The 18,111-nt window shown below is 53.3% G+C and overlaps 5 protein-coding genes across 5 annotated transcripts; 4 read left to right on the top strand and 1 right to left on the bottom strand.

The window, feature by feature from the left end:
* Positions 1–862: 862 nt before the first annotated feature.
* Positions 863–2,885, top strand: J4E83_010360 (uncharacterized protein; the record flags this gene model as incomplete). Its single annotated transcript, XM_049337241.1, has 5 exons — positions 863–899; positions 964–1,161; positions 1,223–1,681; positions 1,740–2,402; positions 2,452–2,885. The coding sequence occupies 5 exons, from the start codon at positions 863–865 to the stop codon at positions 2,883–2,885; spliced, it is 1,791 nt and encodes a 596-aa protein (XP_049183630.1).
* A 213-nt stretch (positions 2,886–3,098) lies between these two features.
* On the top strand, positions 3,099–10,196 carry J4E83_010359 (uncharacterized protein; the record flags this gene model as incomplete). Its single annotated transcript, XM_049337240.1, has 2 exons — positions 3,099–3,731; positions 4,836–10,196. The coding sequence occupies 2 exons, from the start codon at positions 3,099–3,101 to the stop codon at positions 10,194–10,196; spliced, it is 5,994 nt and encodes a 1,997-aa protein (XP_049183629.1).
* A 457-nt stretch (positions 10,197–10,653) lies between these two features.
* On the top strand, positions 10,654–12,222 carry J4E83_010358 (uncharacterized protein; the record flags this gene model as incomplete). Its single annotated transcript, XM_049337239.1, has 2 exons — positions 10,654–10,899; positions 10,999–12,222. 2 exons carry the CDS (start codon positions 10,654–10,656, stop codon positions 12,220–12,222), a joined length of 1,470 nt encoding a protein of 489 aa, XP_049183628.1.
* A 780-nt stretch (positions 12,223–13,002) lies between these two features.
* J4E83_010357 (uncharacterized protein) lies at positions 13,003–13,942 on the top strand (the record flags this gene model as incomplete). The annotated part of the gene is made up of 2 exons (XM_049337238.1): positions 13,003–13,727; positions 13,777–13,942. The coding sequence occupies 2 exons, from the start codon at positions 13,003–13,005 to the stop codon at positions 13,940–13,942; spliced, it is 891 nt and encodes a 296-aa protein (XP_049183627.1).
* A 1,558-nt stretch (positions 13,943–15,500) lies between these two features.
* Positions 15,501–17,076, bottom strand: J4E83_010356 (uncharacterized protein; the record flags this gene model as incomplete). The annotated part of the gene is made up of 3 exons (XM_049337237.1): positions 15,501–15,678; positions 15,742–16,807; positions 16,872–17,076. 3 exons carry the CDS (start codon positions 17,074–17,076, stop codon positions 15,501–15,503), a joined length of 1,449 nt encoding a protein of 482 aa, XP_049183626.1.
* Positions 17,077–18,111: the final 1,035 nt, after the last annotated feature.

Genomic DNA, 18,111 nt, shown 5'->3' with positions numbered 1-18,111 from the left:
GCCCATACTCCCCTGTGGGTATCCAACGCGGACTTTTCTCCGCGCGAATAGGGCCGAAGGGGAAAGCCGCGCGGAGGTGTATTGTGCGAAGAGCGAGTGAGCGAGTGAAGAAACTGCCGTGGTCCCAAGTACCCGTATGTGACATCCCAGCTGAAGCCCTCTCCTTACATACGGAATCGCCGCACCACCTCTCCATTCCAAGGTTACCAACACCAACCCACCGTCCCCCGCCGATCCCCGTTCAACCTTTTCCCCATCCCCAGGTTTTTGAAGCGCCCGGGCAGATCGACAAACCTCGCCAAAAGCTTGTTCAGCCGCTTCTTTGCTTGTTGCGACAAGCTCGACCAAGCAATTGCGGGGTACATGTGCGCTAACACCTTGTCTAACCCCATTCAACACTTCCCCCGGTGTCCCATGGACATGGTACGGAAGGAAGTGATAGGCTAGCTGGTTAACGTGGCGGAAGTGTCAGGTAGGCGTGTTGGAAAGTTACCGCGGCTGTGGTGCGAGAAGCGAATCCAGATGCGCGGATGGGGACGGTGGGTGAATGGGCTAGACCACGGATCTGGGGGCTAGTGTGAAGGAGGATAATGGAGGGAAATGGAGGAAGAGGGACGATGTGAGGACTAGCTGGATGTTAGGTGAGAAATACCCCGCAGACTGAGTCGTGGGTGGGGAATGTGATGGACGGCCCTGGTAGGGGGGCGTGGTGAAGGCAAGGGTGGGTTCCAATTACATGGATAGCATAAGAGCCCCGCTGAGCCTCCAAACAAAAGTTGTTCGCAGAACTGACAGTTTCGTTTGTACTGTTAAAGTTGAAGCTCTGAATTCCTGTCTACGAAGTCTTTTCCATACGTAGACTATGAAGAACACGATGCGAGACCACAGCGATGGCTCTGGTACGCAATCCTACACCCTAACTCCACATCCACCTACACATTTACTAAGCCAATTTAACAATAGATGTCTCAGACCACTCCCCCTCCGCCTCCAAACCAGCGTTCAACCACATCGAGCAAATCCACACCAACGAGCAAGTCCCCGGTCATACCAACTACTACGAAAAAGATGGCTTACGGACAGCCGGCGACGGCGAGGACCACGATGCCGAGCAACCTATGAACTTTAAGAGACTTATGGCGTTGGTCGCCATGGCTTTCTGTGCGTAGAACCCTTCACAAACACTTACACACTGGAGTTCCCTCACTAACAACAACGATAGTATGGACAGGCAGCCAAATCCCCGTCTACCTCTTCGGCGGCGTCCCCCCCTACATCTACGCCGACATAGGCGGCACCGACCGCTGGATCTGGTTTATCCTGGCAAACCTCCTCTCCCTCGCCGCCGTGTGCCCCTTCGTCGGTTCCATCTCCGATATCGTGGGCCGCAGGTGGGTCGCCATGATCGGCGCGTGCTTCCTGATCCTCGGCATGATCATCTGCTCAACCGCCCATTCCATGAATATCTTCATTGCAGGAATGGTGTTTAGCGGTGTGGGCGCGGGCATCAACGAGCTTACGGCGCTGGCGGTGACGAGTGAGCTTGCGCCGACGAGTCAGAGGGGGAAGTATGTTGCGATATTGGTTTTTACGATTTTGCCGTTTTGTCCGAGTGTGCTTTGGGCGCAGCTTATTGCTAGTCAGAGTCCGGGGGCGTGGAGGTGGATTGGGATGTGGTGTGGTAAGAACTTTTCCCTGTTATCTAAACGACGCATGAGAGGGGAAACTGACGATCTTAGGTCTCTGGGCTTTCATCGGCCTCGTCTTGACCTTCGTGTTCTACCACCCTCCTCCCCGCGTCAACAGCGTGGGTATGAGCCGCAGAGAGGTTCTCGCGCAGATCGACTACATCGGCGGTTTCCTGTCTGTTGCTGGTATGATCTTATTCATGATGGGTATGCAGTGGGGTGGCTACCAGTACAAGTGGTCCAGCGCACACGTGCTTGCGCCCTTGATTCTGGGTGTCGCTTTCCTTGTCGCCTTTGTCTTCTGGGAAACTTACGGAGCCAAACATCCCATGTTTCCCAAGAGACTTCGTCAGGAGCCCCGGATTCTTGGGCTGACACTCGTCATCACGTTCATCTCTGGAGCCAACTTCTTCTCGATCCTCATGTTCTGGCCGACGCAAGCGTTCAACGTTTATGGTCATGATCCTGTTGGTGTTGGTATTCGAGGTATTCCCGTTGGGTTCTCGATTCTGGCTGGGGCTTGTATTGTGCTGTGGTTGCTGTCTTTGCTCCGCGGTCACAACAAGGAGCTTTTGATCGTCTCGTCGATCATGATGACTGCAGGCTGCGGTGCTCTTTCTATCGGCCGCGTGGACAACTTGTACCAACTGTGGGGATTGTTGGTTCTCGCTGGTCTCGGCATTGGTGGTATCGTCGTACCTGCATCTATCATCTGTAAGTTTCACGTCGCGTTGATCGACGAACGCGTTACTGACCTCGTCAGCCACTATCATCTGCCCAGACGACCTCATCGCAACAATCGCTGCTCTGACCCTTGCCATCCGCGTCATTGGTGGTTCGATCGGATACTGCGTGTACTACAACGTCTTCATCTCCAAATTTGTTCCCGCCGCAACCCAATACATCGGCGGCGCAATGGTGACCAAGCTCAACATCACATCGCCTGAGATCATCGGAGAGGCAATCGCCATTACCGGCGGATCGCTTCTCCCGCTTCTTCATGAGCTTCCGGGTATCAAGGACGTGCCGGGTGCGTATGAGTTGGTCGTGTACGCTGGACAGCTCGCGTACGCCGAGGCATACAAGTACGTGTACTACGTGAGCATAGCGTTTGGCGGAGTCAGCATCATCGCGGCATGCTTCTTGGGCGATATCTCGAAGTACATGGACGACCATGTCGCCGTGGTCATGCATTGAGCTGGTCGCAAGGAACTGAGATGGGTGCGCCACAGGCGTAGACGCAGTGAATATGTAGCCGAGGTCTGTAATTACAATCGAGGCTTGTTCAAACGCTTGCGTCCTTAAGATTAAGCGTCCTGCATGGCTGGCTGTTAACGTTTGCAGCGTTGGCCGACCTTACATCTGTTTAGGTAGACTTGGCTGCATTGCGACGCTACAGCTAACGGCGCGATGTGCGTCATAATCGGCGAACACCTCTTCAACACCGCAGCATTGTTTCCTTCTGGCAAACCTTTGATAAAGTCAGTAGAGGCCACTGTTGCCTATATCGACAACCTCTTCTGTCCTTCAGATACCGAGTCAACCATGTTCCGTACCTCTTCTACCCGTGAGCCGGACGATGTCGAATGGAGAGCAGCAGACCGAGGATCGAATGGTGTTACCCAGCCACCCCTACATCCCGAGACGTCCAACAACAAACGCAAGCGGCAAAGCAGTTGTTTTTGCGCACCGCAAATGTTTGGTGGTGGCATCTTCTTACCGGACCCCTCAACGTATGACCCTTTAGAAATCTTGCTCAACACGCATGACCAAAGCGAGAGAGATGAGCTTGTCGAAAAATGGAGAGACAACAAGCTAAGCGAGCTGAACTTTGTTGGTGTCGTAGTAAGTACTGCATCCATTGATGATGCCGCACCGCTGACGATGGTCAAGTCCGCCCTACTTGCGGGTGTCCTTACCTCGACAGGTAGCTGGCCAAATATCCTCACCACCGGCAGGCCCACTCCGTGGTATGTCCGGACATCGTGGTACTGTGGCATCATCATCACAATGCTCTCCATCATCAGCGCAGCCGACCAGACCGTGCGTTTACACCGGCTTTCGTCGCACCGCGATGGCATCGCCAATCTTCACAAGCTACTTGGGAAAGGAAGTCGCTGTAAACGAACGGGTCGTCGTGCGCCAAACCTTGTCCAGGTCTTGACTTGGCAGATGCCAGTCATGTTTCTCATATCCGCGACTATCTGCATGGTTGTGGGTATGTTTCTGCTGGTGTGGAGTGCCACGTCGAATCTGGGTAATTCTGGAGGGTTAGACGATGGGGACAAGGTATGATCTCAGGCGCGGCGGCTTTCAGAAGGTTTTAACGCTGACTTGATGGTAGGTCGCCATTGTTTTCACGGCTGTTGCGGCTCTGACGATTATCATGTTCTTCGTTGGGCAGATTTCGCTCTACTCGCCGATCAGGGAGTAGAAACTGTGTGAGTCGTTCGAAGGCGTGACAAAGCCGTGTACGATTGGACGTAGGAGTGGTGCCGGTATCGAGAACGTGTGGAAGATGATGATGCCGAAGATGGCGAGATCTCGCTGCTGCCAGCGGGGGGTGCCAAGCCGCTGGCTGCGCTATCCTTCTTTTGCACAAGCGTGTTCGTGGCAAACCTCGAGCACCTCATTGAGATCTACCCTCACTTGTCACTTCCGTCGCGTCATGCATCACATGAACTCGTGTGCAGCTCGCGTTGGACTCAATACACGCTGCTAACCATGATTCGCTGCTGCCTGTCTCGTCAGGCTGCTGTGGTCCCTAAACACGTCTTCCCGTCGCTAAAATGGGCCACGGCGCGTCGTTGCCTAGCTCGACCCTCTTTTGCCTCAACACGCCACACCGCTGCAGCATCCAATTCCATCATGATACAGGCTGCCATCGTCAAGCACGAAGGAAATCCCAATGCTGAAGGAAATATATAACACGTCGTTTTTCCGTCTTCAGCTGTCATTCCATTCAACAATCTCAATTCCGTCCTAGCGCACGCGCTTTCTACTACTTCTTACAACGCCTTTTCAACCATCACAACCCAAAAGCAGATATCGACAATGATTGACCTTCCCCCAGTCCCAGTTCGTCATACCGACTGGATTACTCATGTCGCCGCCCATCCAGAGACATCACTGCACACCTTGCTCGAGCCCTACAAGGAATATGACTCCAAACTGCGCGAGGTGTTCGCTCAGCAACCAGAACACCCTGCCATTACAGAGCCCAACATCCTTCCCATTTTCGCAGGCCGCGAAAGTGAACTCAAGATCCGCGCTCGCAACCTCGAGGATGAATCTGAGGCTGAGCGTGAGCGCTATCTCATGCCTCTCGACGAAGCGGATCGCAAGCCGACTGGCTCTCCAGCAGTTGTGCAATCGCTCAACGAGTTTCAGACCAACTTCCAGCTCTTTTCCGAGTCATCTCTTGTTGACATGGATTGGTCCAATGTGGTGGTCGCAGGTAGCGCTGTTGTAACTTCGTTGCTACCGGTTCCAGAGGAGCATAGTGGCTCCAAGCGCGCCCTACGCGAATACTATCATCAGCAGCTAGCGCCAGCTTCGGATGTAGATCTCTTCCTCTACGACCTCACCGAGGAGCAAGCGATTGAGAAGATCAAGCAGATTGAACAACGCATCAGGGACTCCATCTTGACAGAGACAACTACTGTCCGTACCAAGAACGCCATCACCATCGCTTCGCAGTATCCCACTCGTCACGTTCAGATTGTCCTGCGAATCTACAGATCTATCTCCGAGATTCTCACGGGCTTCGATGTTGATTGTTCCTGTGCGGCATACGATGGCAAGCAAGTCTACGCCAGTCCCCGTGCGATCGCTGCATACATGACGCAGATCAACACCATCGACCTGACACGTCGCTCCCCCTCATACGAGAACCGCTTATCCAAGTATGCCCGCCGCGGCTTCGAAGTCTACTGGCCGCTCCTTGATCGGTCGCGCATTGATCCCACGTTGTTCGAACGCTCCTTCGGTCGCACTCTCGGACTGGCCAGGTTGCTAGTACTTGAGAAATTGCCGAAAAGCACTGACCGTGACGCTTACGTTGATCAGCGTCGTGCTGAACGCGGCCGACCAGCCATCAATCGTTGGGCTACGCAGAAGCTCAAAGGCGACATCAAGCAGCAGCATGACGAAGATGTTGCCGAGTGGGTAGAGACTGATGAGGTCAGCGATTACCATACCTTCACCATCCCATACGGACCGAAGTTCCATGCTCGGAAGATTGAGAGGTTACTCTTCGCGAAAGACTTGCTACTCAACGCCGAATGGAATCGGCCTAAGGATCGACAGACCACACTACATCGACACCCTTCCTTTTTTGGGAACGCGATCGATGTAATTGGGGACTGTTGCGGCTTTTGTCCCGAGCCCATCACACCAGAAGACCAGGAGATTGCAGCTGAGGAAAGCAAGATCTATGTGTCTGGCACATTGTCTTTCATCAAAGACAACCCTGGACGGCAATCAATCGGCTCATTTAACCCTCTTACTGATGATGATTGGACCGAGATGGCATACGTCGGCAATACAGCGCGACTGTGTCAGGCTATAGTTGACGGAGATCTCGAGCATGTCCGGGATTGGCTCAGTCAAGAGGGTGCTGATCCCAACCGAAGGGACTACACTGGGCGTACTCCACTTCATTTGGCGGTCATGACCTCAACTCCGCAGGTCGTTCAAGCTCTCGTCGATGCTGGAGCCCGTATCGTCGCTCGCATCTTCGATGGTAAGACCGCGCTCCATCTTGCTGCCATGCGCGGTGAGGTAGAGATGGTCAGAGCTCTCCTCATCAAGAGTGAGGCCAACGAAGAAGAAGAGGCAGAGAAAGAAGCTCTTAAGAAGAAGAACCAGATCCTCCCGGAAACACCAGATGCTACCAGTACCAACGACACCGAGGAACATGCTTCCGATGACGACAGCGAGAACGACGACGATGAGGATGACGACGTCGATTTACTTGATGATGAGTCCGATAATGCCGATGCGACTACTGAAGGCTCTGTCATCAAGATAGACCCCAAAAAGTCAGAAGACCACGATAACCTCCCAGATGATGCAAATGACGACGAGCCCGATGTATACGACGTCAACGTAGTCGCTTGGGACGCACCGGTATCTGCGCTCCACCTGGCCATTGCAAATGGTCACACCGACGTCGTAAAGACTCTCGTTCAGGAGTTTGGAGCCGATGTACTACTGCCGGTCAAGCTTGTCAATGATTACAACAAGTCCCCGCGCGCGGCGATCCTGCCAACCGTTCTCGCTTTACAGCTCTCGCCAGAAAAGGCCAAGGACATGACTAGATTACTCGTCAGCCTAGGTGCATCGCCGGCACAGGGCGACACCAGCCACATCACGGCGTTGCACTACTTTGCTGCGCATGGTGCCGATCTGCTCACCACTTTGATATCCGCAAACAGGCCTGCGGCGCAACAAGCCGCCGATCACTTATCGCTGAGTGGCTATTCGTTCAGACCCAACGTGAACAGTCCTCTGAAGACAGCCATTGAACATGGTGATACCGCTGGAGTTGAAGCACTTCTAGAGCTGGGCGCGAAGCCTGAGCTTGACTTCGCCACCTACTCTACCGTTGCGAAAAATAAGGGGTTTCATTCGGCATACAGCACTGCCGAGAGCAACCAGAAAGCGTTCAGAGAAAACGTCGAGCAGCCTGTATTTACTGCACTTCGTTATGAGGCATTGTCGATAGTCTTGAAGCTTCTGGATGCTGGAGCAGACATCAACAGTCTTACTCCCAAAGCTTGGTGCGCGCTGGACAAAAGCAACAACACACACGACAACGATACGGGCACCCTTTTGGATATTGTTCGGTACAATGTGCGAAAACTACAGACCTTTATCGAGAAGGGCAAAGTTGATGGTCAAGATGGGTGGTTGTGCTCCGAAGGCTGGGTGGACCGCATTGATAACTACCGGCGGTCCGAGCAATTCGCCCCAGTACCGCTCAAGGAAGATACTGAATATCTTGGAGGACTCGAACCGGGTACCTACGCTCATTGGATGGTGAGTGATCAGATCGACAGCGCCAAACGGATCTACGAACAAGACTTGGAGAGCCACGAGAAGTGGAAACAGTCTCAGAAAGAACCCGAGGGTACGAGTGAGAAGAAGTCGGCTGTCCAGGCGCTATTGAAAGAGTTCGAAGCATTGGAGTCGGAGCTGCTGAGACGGCATGCAAAGACCCTCAAAGAGCTGCATCCAGATACTGAGATCAAGATACCCCCACCACAACAGTACAATTATGGTAGCTATGGACCTGAACCTCCAAAGCCGTGGAATCCGTTGCTCACCTTCCGGCTTTCTGACCTGACCGACGAACGACGGGAAGCTTACCTCAAGTTGTTCCAAGCCTGCTGGGATGGCGATCTTCCGACAATCAAAGAGCTTACCTTGTCGATGTGGGGAGATAATCAGACTCCCCTGCAAATCGCTGTTCAGAACTCGCAGGATTACTCGCCATTCTCTATCGCCATTCTGAGGAAGCACTATGGAATCGCTCGTGCTGTCTTGGAGATTGCACATGCGCAATATGTGCCCGAAGAGAAGCCACTGGTCAAACACAGTCTCCAACCCCGAGATGACGACGACGGTAGCTGTGACGAAGACGAGGACGATTTCGAGATCTACGCTGAGATTGTGGATGATCGCTTCACTATTGAGAACATTGGAGAGGTGCAAAGTCAAGTCAAGAGCAATGTGACGCCACTCAAGATGATGTCGTGGACGTGCCCGGCGTACCGTTTCCTCGAACAGGATGCTGCATCGGTCTCACCCTGGCTTCCACACCCGGAGCTCTCAAGCAGCCTTCGCAGCCAAACGCCTTTGGACTCGCCTAATGACAACCCGGTACCCGTCAAGATCCCCGAGGATGTGCGACCGCATAGTCTGTTCCAATTGGCAGTCTATCTAGACGATGCCGATCTACTACAATTCCTGATCGCCAGAGCTCAGGAGTACACGCAACACAACACCGAACTCGACGATGAGACTGCACCGAGGTTCTTCCGTTTCGACGAAGCCGAGTTCTGGTACGCGATCCGCTTGAGTCGTACCCGCCTGCTTGGGATCATCATCAAGAACACTGGGGCTGGCATTCCTTTGGACGATCTTGTGAAGAAGAGCGGCATCGAGATACCCGTGAAGCCAAAGTACTACCAAGGGCTATCGGTTCACGGCAGGAAGCGAGCGGACTGGGCGAATGAAGGGAGAGAGACCCAGACGAAAACAGTCGGGGCGAAGCACCCGCCATTGCTTCATGCCGCTCGTTACACAAGTTTGGAGAGCGTCGAGTGGTTCGCTAGTGACACCGCTTTGCGCTGTTATATGGAGTTTGCGGACAGTCATCGAGACGATATCCGCATCCAGAATCTGGCGAAGACCCAAGGCGGCTTGCAGTCGTCTATCACAAAGTGGCTCGACCTACGCTCGCATCTACTGCTCCATTCGGTGGTTCTGGGCAAGGAGGGTGATGAGTCGGTGAGCCTGCTTCGACATCTATGCAAAACTCATCCCAAGGCGATTGGACATCGTTCTGCGAGCGGCATGACGCCTCTGCAGCTTGCTTTCTCTATGCACCGTATCGAGATGGTGAAGGTTCTTCTGGAAGCTGGTGCCGATCAAACCACACGCGACAACACTGGATCGAACATCATCCACTCAATCCTGCACAAGCATTTGAACTACCAGTTAAACCTAGAAAAGCTCCGCGAGCTTTTGGCGCTCATCGACACTCGCCTTCTCTCTAGCCTGTTCACCGAACGTACAACGGCGGCTCCTGGCGCAGCTACACCTCTTGCACGCTGGCTTCACGTCGCTCTTCCCCACAACTCATCAAGCTATAACTCAGAGAGCCACGAAAACATCCTCAAACTTCTCTTCGAACTCAACAAAGGCGACGACCTCAGTATCGTCAATGGCGAGGGCGATACGCCTGTCCACCTTGCCGTACGGCGTGGTTGTGATCAAGTCTTGCGCGTCATGCTCCAATGCCGTCCTGACCTTCTTTTCCGTGAGAACGCATCAGGACGTACGCCGTTTAAGATGGCAGAAGATAAATATCTGGCTCAAGAGGTCTTCAGCAACCCTCCGCCTCCCAGCGACGCCGGGCAAAATCGCCGTCACAGACATCTTGGTATCGGGAACGTGAATACCAACGTGCTTTCACGACGTCCAGAATCCTTCGTCGAAAAATCCCAAGATACTCGCGATGCTACGACGAAGGTGTGGGAAGTTTGCAAGGAATTTGCAGAGAAGAACCAAGGGCAGAAGAGGAAGCTGGTCAGTCTAGTCGAGGCAAATGAGGTTGCGAAGCGACTGGCATTGCGGAAGCGGAATGAGTCTACGACGCGGGTGAGAGGGAGGCGGTTCAGGCGCAGGCATGGCAGAGTTGAAGCCATCCACGACGACGACGACGACGAGCTTGCCACAGGCGACGAGGTCGATGCGTGGTTTGGAGCGCATGGAACGTAGGCGGATCGCTAGTATCCGTTGTCCGATCGCCTGTAGAGATTCGGCCTTCTTGTGTTGGTACGTGCGGCTGGTTTTACCTGAGACTGGTTACTTGCGCAGGGGGAGACGAGGCGCCGATCTAGCGAGCCCCTATTTTGACACAACGATAAGAACGTATTCTTGACTCGCCTGTAGAGATTCGGTGGCACGGCGGAAATCCTTCTCGTGTTGGTACGTGCGGCTAGTTTTACCTGAGACTAGTTACTTGCAGAGGTGGAGACGAGGCGTCGATCTAGCGAGCCCCTTTTGATACAACGACGATAACATATTCTCCGGCTACCCACGAATCCGTGTTCCGAACGCGACTTTGGCCAGGGATTCTCATACGGTGTTAAAAGCAGAGCAGAAGTAAATAGATTTGACAAATAACACTCATTGTTGAGCACCTTTCACAGTTCGCAAGTTTAGCGTCTCAGCAATGGATTTCCTCAAGCGATTCAAAAAGCAATCTTCCCCAGCAGTAGATGCTACACCAACCCCATATGCCGACGACGACGTCCTTCCAGTACACACACTAGACGACACGAAGACTTTCCGTAGCATCATAATTACATGGACACTCTGCTTCAACGATGTTCTCGATGCGGATAGGCTCCGGTCCTCTCTAGCAAAGCTCTTGGAAAATGGGGACTGGAGGAAGCTTGGAGGACGCTTGAGACTCAACGTAAGTGGCATCTTTCGGATTGATTTCGCGTGGAAGCAGTACGGCTAACATGTTGGATGATAGAACAAGGGTGCATTGGAGATTCATGTCCCACGCCAGTTCACATCTGAGCGACCCGCCTTCTCGTACAGCCATGTCACCATCAACACTCCCATCGAAGAGCACGACCTAGCCAAGAAGCTTCCCAAAGCCAACAGAGCCGTCTTGATCTGTCCAGGACCCACGGAGTTCAATGACCTGGCCGCTAGCGCCGACGCGCCCATGACGTTTGAGGACTTGATCGCTGGAGACACGCCACAAATTTCGGTCCACATCACGTCTTTTACCAACGCAACACTCGTGGGACTCTCCTGGCCCCATACTTTGATGGATGTAATTGGCAACCAAAACCTCCTCTGCGCGTGGTCGATGGTATTAGCCGGAAAAGAGACCGAAGTGCCGCCTGTACTAGGGGCGCGGGAAGACATGCTACGTGCACTGACTGACAACACGACTCAGCCGGCAGAGGAGTACATACTCAAGGCCAAACAGCTCAAAGGGCTGAGTATGGTCAAATTTGGAGCGAGGTTCGCATGGGATATGCTTACTGGTCCTGCTCCAAAGTCGCAGACGATTTACCTGCCAAAGGACGTCGTGGCGAAATTGCGCGTAGCAACTGAGCAAGACCTACCTGTGCAGGAGAACGATGACGGTATAGTCGAGAAACCACCGTTCATCAGCGATGGCGATGTGCTCACTGCATGGACACTCCGCTGTATCGCATCTTCTCTGCCATCACCCCGTCCCTTGACCGCCCTCCACGCAATGAACGCTCGTTTCCGTCTTCCTGAACTCATCAACGCGAAGGGCATGTACATGCAAAACATGCTCGTCCCCGGCTTCACCTTCCTCTCTCCAGACATGGCAACCGGCCCACTCGGTCCCATCGCTCTACACAACCGCCAGCGCCTCCTCGAACAAGCAACCGAAGGCCAAGTCCTTGCCAGTCTTCGCGAGCAGCGTATCTCCGGCGATCCATCGACGCTTCTCTACAGTGACGCGGATGCGATGTTGGTGCCTTTTACCGACTGGTCGAAAGCCAAGTTCTTTTCTACTGTCGACTTTGGGCCTGCGGTTGTGAGGGCTGGTGATGAGAGTGAGGGAAGGAGTAATCCGCCTGGTATGCCTGCGTTTCATCATTGCTCGAGTAGGATACCGAATCCGGCGAATAGGCTGTTGGTGCATATTTTGGGGAAGGATCATGCGGGGGGTTATTGGCTGAGCTTGATTATGTCGCCGAAGGCTTGGGAGAATGTGGAGGCGAGTTTGAAGGAGTTGAGTTGATCGATGGGGGAGCGATGCGATACCCGTGGTTTATCATTCTTTTCTCTTTCGTTGCTTGGATACCTGTTTTGAACCTGCGTCGTTGTATAGTAGTAGGCACCTAGCTGTTGCTATTTGTCGCAAGGCTTTCATCGATTTGACGCTGATACCTGAAATTCATCGCTTTGCTGCTGAAACTATGGGCGGAAGTGAGTTGTTCAATCGCATCTGTTCTTTTCGTCGCAACAGAATCTCCATACTGGAACTCATAACGGGATCAAGCATATTTTGCTGCGCTGACGTCGGTGCAAGATCGGCGGGAAAAGGGATATACCCAGATAAAGCCGTGTGACAACATCTTTGCACTAGCTAGCATACCTAGGTAGTGCTGGCAATATCTTAATCCGCTGAAGGCTTTGGAGGTGCTCAAATCTTAGATGCGAGTACAATCACATATGTCGTGTTTTAGATCAGCGAGATAGGTGCCAGCGGTTCCAGGGTTGGTGACGAGAAGGGTACATGGTGGGGACATCAGGGGTAATGAGGTGGGGGTGACGTAGCCACGGAAACGGCTCCGGCACGGGCACCACCCCACCTGTAGCCCCATGCGATAAGGTTGATACAGCTGCAGAGTCTCTTGATCGGAACGCAGTGCGTGGTATATATGCTCTGGAGTGTCACATCTGGTTCCTGTAATCTTTGGTTCCCAAATTCCCAATGTCAGCCGTGTCCTGAGCAATCTGACGCCATCGACCCTTCTGTTTATTCCAAGCTTCGCACTCAACCCTCTTGAATGACATCATGAACTCCGATGCAGCGATGGCATCATCAACAGAGAGCCGCCAGCAACTCCAAACTCCCCCTCCAGACTCCGATGAGCACGGGCCCAAAGTAACGGGTATCGAAGAGACGTCGGTCAAGCCGCTGAAGCCAGCTGAACAAGCGCAAACGCCCAACCTCAAGCGACCGGCACAGGACGACGAAGATGCCGAAACGAAGACGCCCTCAAAGGTAGCGAGGATAACCGAAGCCTCATGTGGGCCAAGGACGCCTAAGAAGCCAGCACAGTCCGAAGAAGCGCTTGCGAAAAAGCTCGCGTCGGCCAAGAAGAAAGAGGAAGATGCCGCAGTCAAGGCCGCAAACGCTGCCAAGAGGAAAGAAGCTGCCGATGCAAAGAAAGCCGAGAAAGAGCGAAAGAAGCAAGCCGCCCAATGGAAGAAGGACTGGAAAGATTGGATATCCAAAAACCAGACCTACGAGGAACTCACTTCAGGCGATCTGGGAAAACATGTAAATGCCAAAAACGCAAAGGCATTCTTCGACCTGAAGCCAGATGAGCTCAAGTGCATCCCACATCGCCCCTCCGTGAACGCATTCAACCAGATGCCTCAGAAGGACTACCGATGGGACGATTGCGGGAAACTAGCCTTCCGGAAAGAAGCCATGCTCGCTGGTATCCCACAGGATAACGAACAAGAGTTCCTTGCCAAAGGGAAGAAGCTGTTTGCAGATAAACACGCCAGAGGGTAAGCGACCGATGTATACAGCAGCTGCAACGATGCTAACACTCTCCAGTAATTACGACAACCTCTTGTATGCCAAAGGGGGAAGGTCCGGGGCGGAGATTGCACGCTACAAAGAATCGGTGCGACAAGACGAACTCAGGCGGATGCGCGAGGATGAGGAGGATAGGTTAATGTGCGAGAAGTATGGGGATGACCATAACAGGAGTGGCTACTAGACTCTCAATAATCTGAAAGCCCTAATCTTGACCTTCGGCTTCGTGCAACAATCCTGTTTTGGTGAATAAGAGTCTCGTCGGGACGTTAACGGGAAGGCTACCAGCATCGTGTCGTACTAGTGCACCACCATCAAGCCGAAGGATCTCGATATTGCTAGTTGTAGTAGTTTACCAGTATCTCGATGCATCTTGACGTGGCATCCAAGATAATTGTTTTGGTACATTTACCCCGCAGTGTGCAGCAAGTCTAACCCTTGCTTGGAAGGCCGTTTCGTTAAGAGGCACAGTTGTTCCAACGTCTTTATTCCCAAAGTACCTCTGTCGCATTGTCTTACATGTCTAAGACTTCTCCCAAAGACATCGTGCGAGTGTCTTACCGCTTCTTCTTTAAGTAACGCTCTTTTGCACCCACTCGATATGCCACTCCATCGCCGCGATTCCACAATGGTGAAGGAAACGACACAACCCCTCATCAAGGAGGAGCCCACCTCGCCTACCCTAGCACCCCAGCTGCTCACCCCACCTTCCTCAGCCATCAATATCAAGTCCGAGCCTTCGTACTTGAAAAGCGAAACAGAAGCTTCTCCTACAGTAGCGAAGGCAACGAAACGCAAACGACCAGCCACACCCGACGACAGTGACAATGAGCCAACCAGCCCCATGCCATCGCGCAAGAAAGTTAATTCTGCCGTTGTACCGGTCAAGATAGCACCCAAACCGCCCACAACCCCCGTGTCATCGAAGAAGGAGGTCGAGCCTCCCAGTATACCAATCAAAACAGAACCCAAAACGCCCATTTCGACCCCCGCAGAACTCGAAGCCGCCGCGAAAAGAGCTCGAGAACAAGCTGACCATGACACGGCGTTAAGAGCAGCATTGCTAGAACCACTGGATACTCCCATGCAGTGGAAGCGGAACTGGAAAAATTATATCTATCGCAACAAACGGCGAAATCCCGAAACGCTGAACGCATCCCAGACAACATGTATCAATGTATCCAAATCCGAGAAGTATTTCTGCTTGAACAAGAACGACCTTGAATGCCTCGCATTCGAGTCGAGGCCTAACCCAACAGACCCCAGTCGCGCGCGAATGCGCTTATACGACTACAACGAAGTGGTGCGTCTGGGTTGCAGGAAACTAGCCATTCAAGCTGGTATTTCCCAGCGCGATGAGACGGCGTTGATCGCTCGTGGGAAGGCGATGTTGGAGAAGAAGAAAGGGTTCAAGTACTATTGGGAATTCGATCCTTCTATAGTATGGATGTGGGGTTAGCGTGTGGTAGTGACGGATTCGTATCTTGGAAGCTGGGGAGGAGGGTTGCAGGCATCATGGACTAGTTATGTGTTAGACTTCGCGGGATGGGAATCACAAGGCGCATGCATGTCGATTCACACAGCTAGTCTTCAAGATCGAATTGTTCATCATTCGTGTGTGCATATTCATCAAGCACTCGGCTCGTAATGTACTTTCTTCCATCTAATCTGCGCCGGCTCTTGCCAGCCGATTTCATCCCCATACGTCGCGCACTGCGCGAGTCGCAACCTCGTACACCCCTCTAGTACACGTAGAAGGTCATGTTCTCGCTGTCCTGCTCGCGAAGCTTCTTGTTCTTGCGGGTAAAGAGAATCTTCGCCACCCACGCCAACAGCGCAGTCATAATGGAGAACGCAGCCGAGGAGCTGAGCGCGATGATGTAGCGAGGCTCGTCAGACTTGGGCCATAGGTATGGTGTCCTATTATCCATATTAGCAACTGGTTCTTTGAGGTGATGAAGAAGAGGTAGAAGGGGAACTTACCAGATAAACGAAGCGTTCATAACCGTCGTCACGATACCGATAGCAACAGCCTTCTTCTCGGGCGTCTGACCGCAAGTAGATCCGCACCAACCCAGGATGAGCGAATTAACACCATAAGTGCCAATGGTGAAGATGATCATAGCGACGTAACGACCCGCAGTACCAATCTCAGCACAAGCCAGTCCAAAGCCAAAGGTAGCAACGGCTTTGGAAATAGTAATATGCCAAGTGCGCTCGTTGAACTTTCCAGAAGACCACGAGACAGCAATCGTGACGACACCAGCAATGAGGTAAGGCGGGCAGGTCAAGACCAAGGTGATAGTCTTGCTAAACCCAAGCGTCTGGACAACGGTGGGGAAGAAGTTCTTGAATCCGTTGGCGGCAAGATGCATGTGAGCCATGAAAGCGAAGATCCAGACCATGGGGTCCTTGCCAGCCTGGCGGAAACCAGCCCACACGGAAGTCTCGCCCTTGTTGCCGACGGTGTCAAGGGCCATACGATTGGTGGCTAGGTCGCGCTCTTCTTGTGTGAGCCACCATGTGTTGTGCGTGAAATCTGGAAGCAGGAAAAAACCGACCACGGCGATGACAAAGGTGACAGCACCCTGGAGTATAAACAGCCAACGCCATCCCGTGATGCCAGCGACGTCGCCGAGACCGTGGAAGATGCCTGCGGCGATGAGGCCGGCGAAGGCGGTGGCGAGGATGTTTCCGGTGTAGAGGATGGCAATGCGGGTGGCGACTTCCTTGCGGGTGTAGAACATGGAGAGCAGGTAGACAGCACCGGGGTAGTAGGGGGCTTCTGTTACACCGAGGAAGAAGCGGGTTAGAAGGAGACCGGTGAAGTCCTTGGAAAGAGCTGTCAGGGCGGAGACGACGGCCCAGAGCATCATGCAGCAGCCCATGTAGCGCGATGGACGGGTTCGGTTGAGGAACATGTTACTGGGAATTTGGCCAAGGAGGTATCCGACGAAGAGAATGCTCACGCAGGTTTGGTACTGCTCGCTGGTGAGGTTGAGATCCTCTTCGAGGTCGTCGAGGCGGGCCAGTGCAATGGCATTGCGGTCTAGACAGAGCGATGTGTAAGTAAGTGCTTCCAAAAAGATCACTGTGAGAGAGGAGTGACATACCAAGGTAATTGAGCCAGTACATGCTCCACAACATGGGCATAATCCATCGGTCGAGCTTCTTGACAAGCGCAATCTCTCGGGGATCAGTCTTCTCGTAAGCACCAGAGTAATCCACCTTGCCGACAATGGGCACAGGCTTCATGAGCTCTTCATCCCGAGTCATCGTCTGCTCGAGCATGACGACATCGTTCTTCTTCTCAGACATGATGGGTGGTGTTCAAAGAACCTCTCTGAAAAGATAAGAGTATGAGGTGTAAAGGGTGTGGGTAAGACGCCCGTTGGATCACCGAAGCCTGAGCTGGTTGATCTGGGGAAATCAACAATCCGGGGGACGTGGAGTAGCACTCTTATACACCTCCATCCCCGCCCTCAGCGTCGCACAAGTGTAGTGGATCCCATATTTCGCCCCAGATCCTTCTCTACAAGCGACGTTCCGAAATCACACGACAATTGTCTAGGTACCTCCGCGCATGCATGCGTTCCAAGACATGGTAAGCGCGCTTCTTCCGGCCGCCTTGGACACACTTGAGGCTGAATGGCGCTGGGGGAATGGGGTCGCGGGGTCCCCGAAGGCAAGTCTGCCCGCTTGCTTGGTCTTGGAGCCTGACTATCATTGTGCGTTCTGCCGAATCGCGAACATGCAAACGTGCGGCACACAAGCTCGCAGGGCGTACCCTAGGTGCTGGGCGTGTTTAGTGCCAGATTGGCTTTGCCGCCTCCGGCGGTTTTTTGGCAAGGACAGGTATGTCGGAGCCGGTGGTCGGTGGTCTCGTATTCGGTCTAGTGGTGCCCGCATCGTGAACTTTGCAGTTCAGCGGGGAGTAAGCGCTCACGTAGTGTTGGTGCAACCTTCAACGAGGAACGTAGCACTCTGACGTAGAGTTGAGGGCTTCCATCATGCCATCCCTTGCTCTTCCTCCTCCCCAGTCCGTCCTGGCTGACGTCGCAATGAGAACACGAAATACGGTCCCTCGTCCCAGGAAGGTAACCCGCAAAATACCAAGACTCTTTCTTGACATGAACGTCGCATTGATACTCCGAGCTCACTACTCGTGACTGGTTCCGGTGAGGAGCCCAGCCCCGACCCTGGAGTCTTCGTGGTCTTGTCGCAGAGAAAAGGCACATTGGCAAGCCACCGAAATCTTGGTGTTGCGCCATGTCGCGCGAGGTCAAGTGTTTTCATAGCTTGTCAGTCGAGGCCAACGTCGCACTTGGGCCTAGGCCAAGGGGGCCGAGACAG

The sequence above is a fragment of the Alternaria metachromatica genome (genome assembly GCF_023757995.1).
Source record: "Alternaria metachromatica strain BMP 0045 chromosome Unknown scaffold_44, whole genome shotgun sequence".
Taxonomy (NCBI): domain Eukaryota; kingdom Fungi; phylum Ascomycota; class Dothideomycetes; order Pleosporales; family Pleosporaceae; genus Alternaria; species Alternaria metachromatica.
This window is presented reverse-complemented; position numbering and strand designations above follow the sequence as displayed.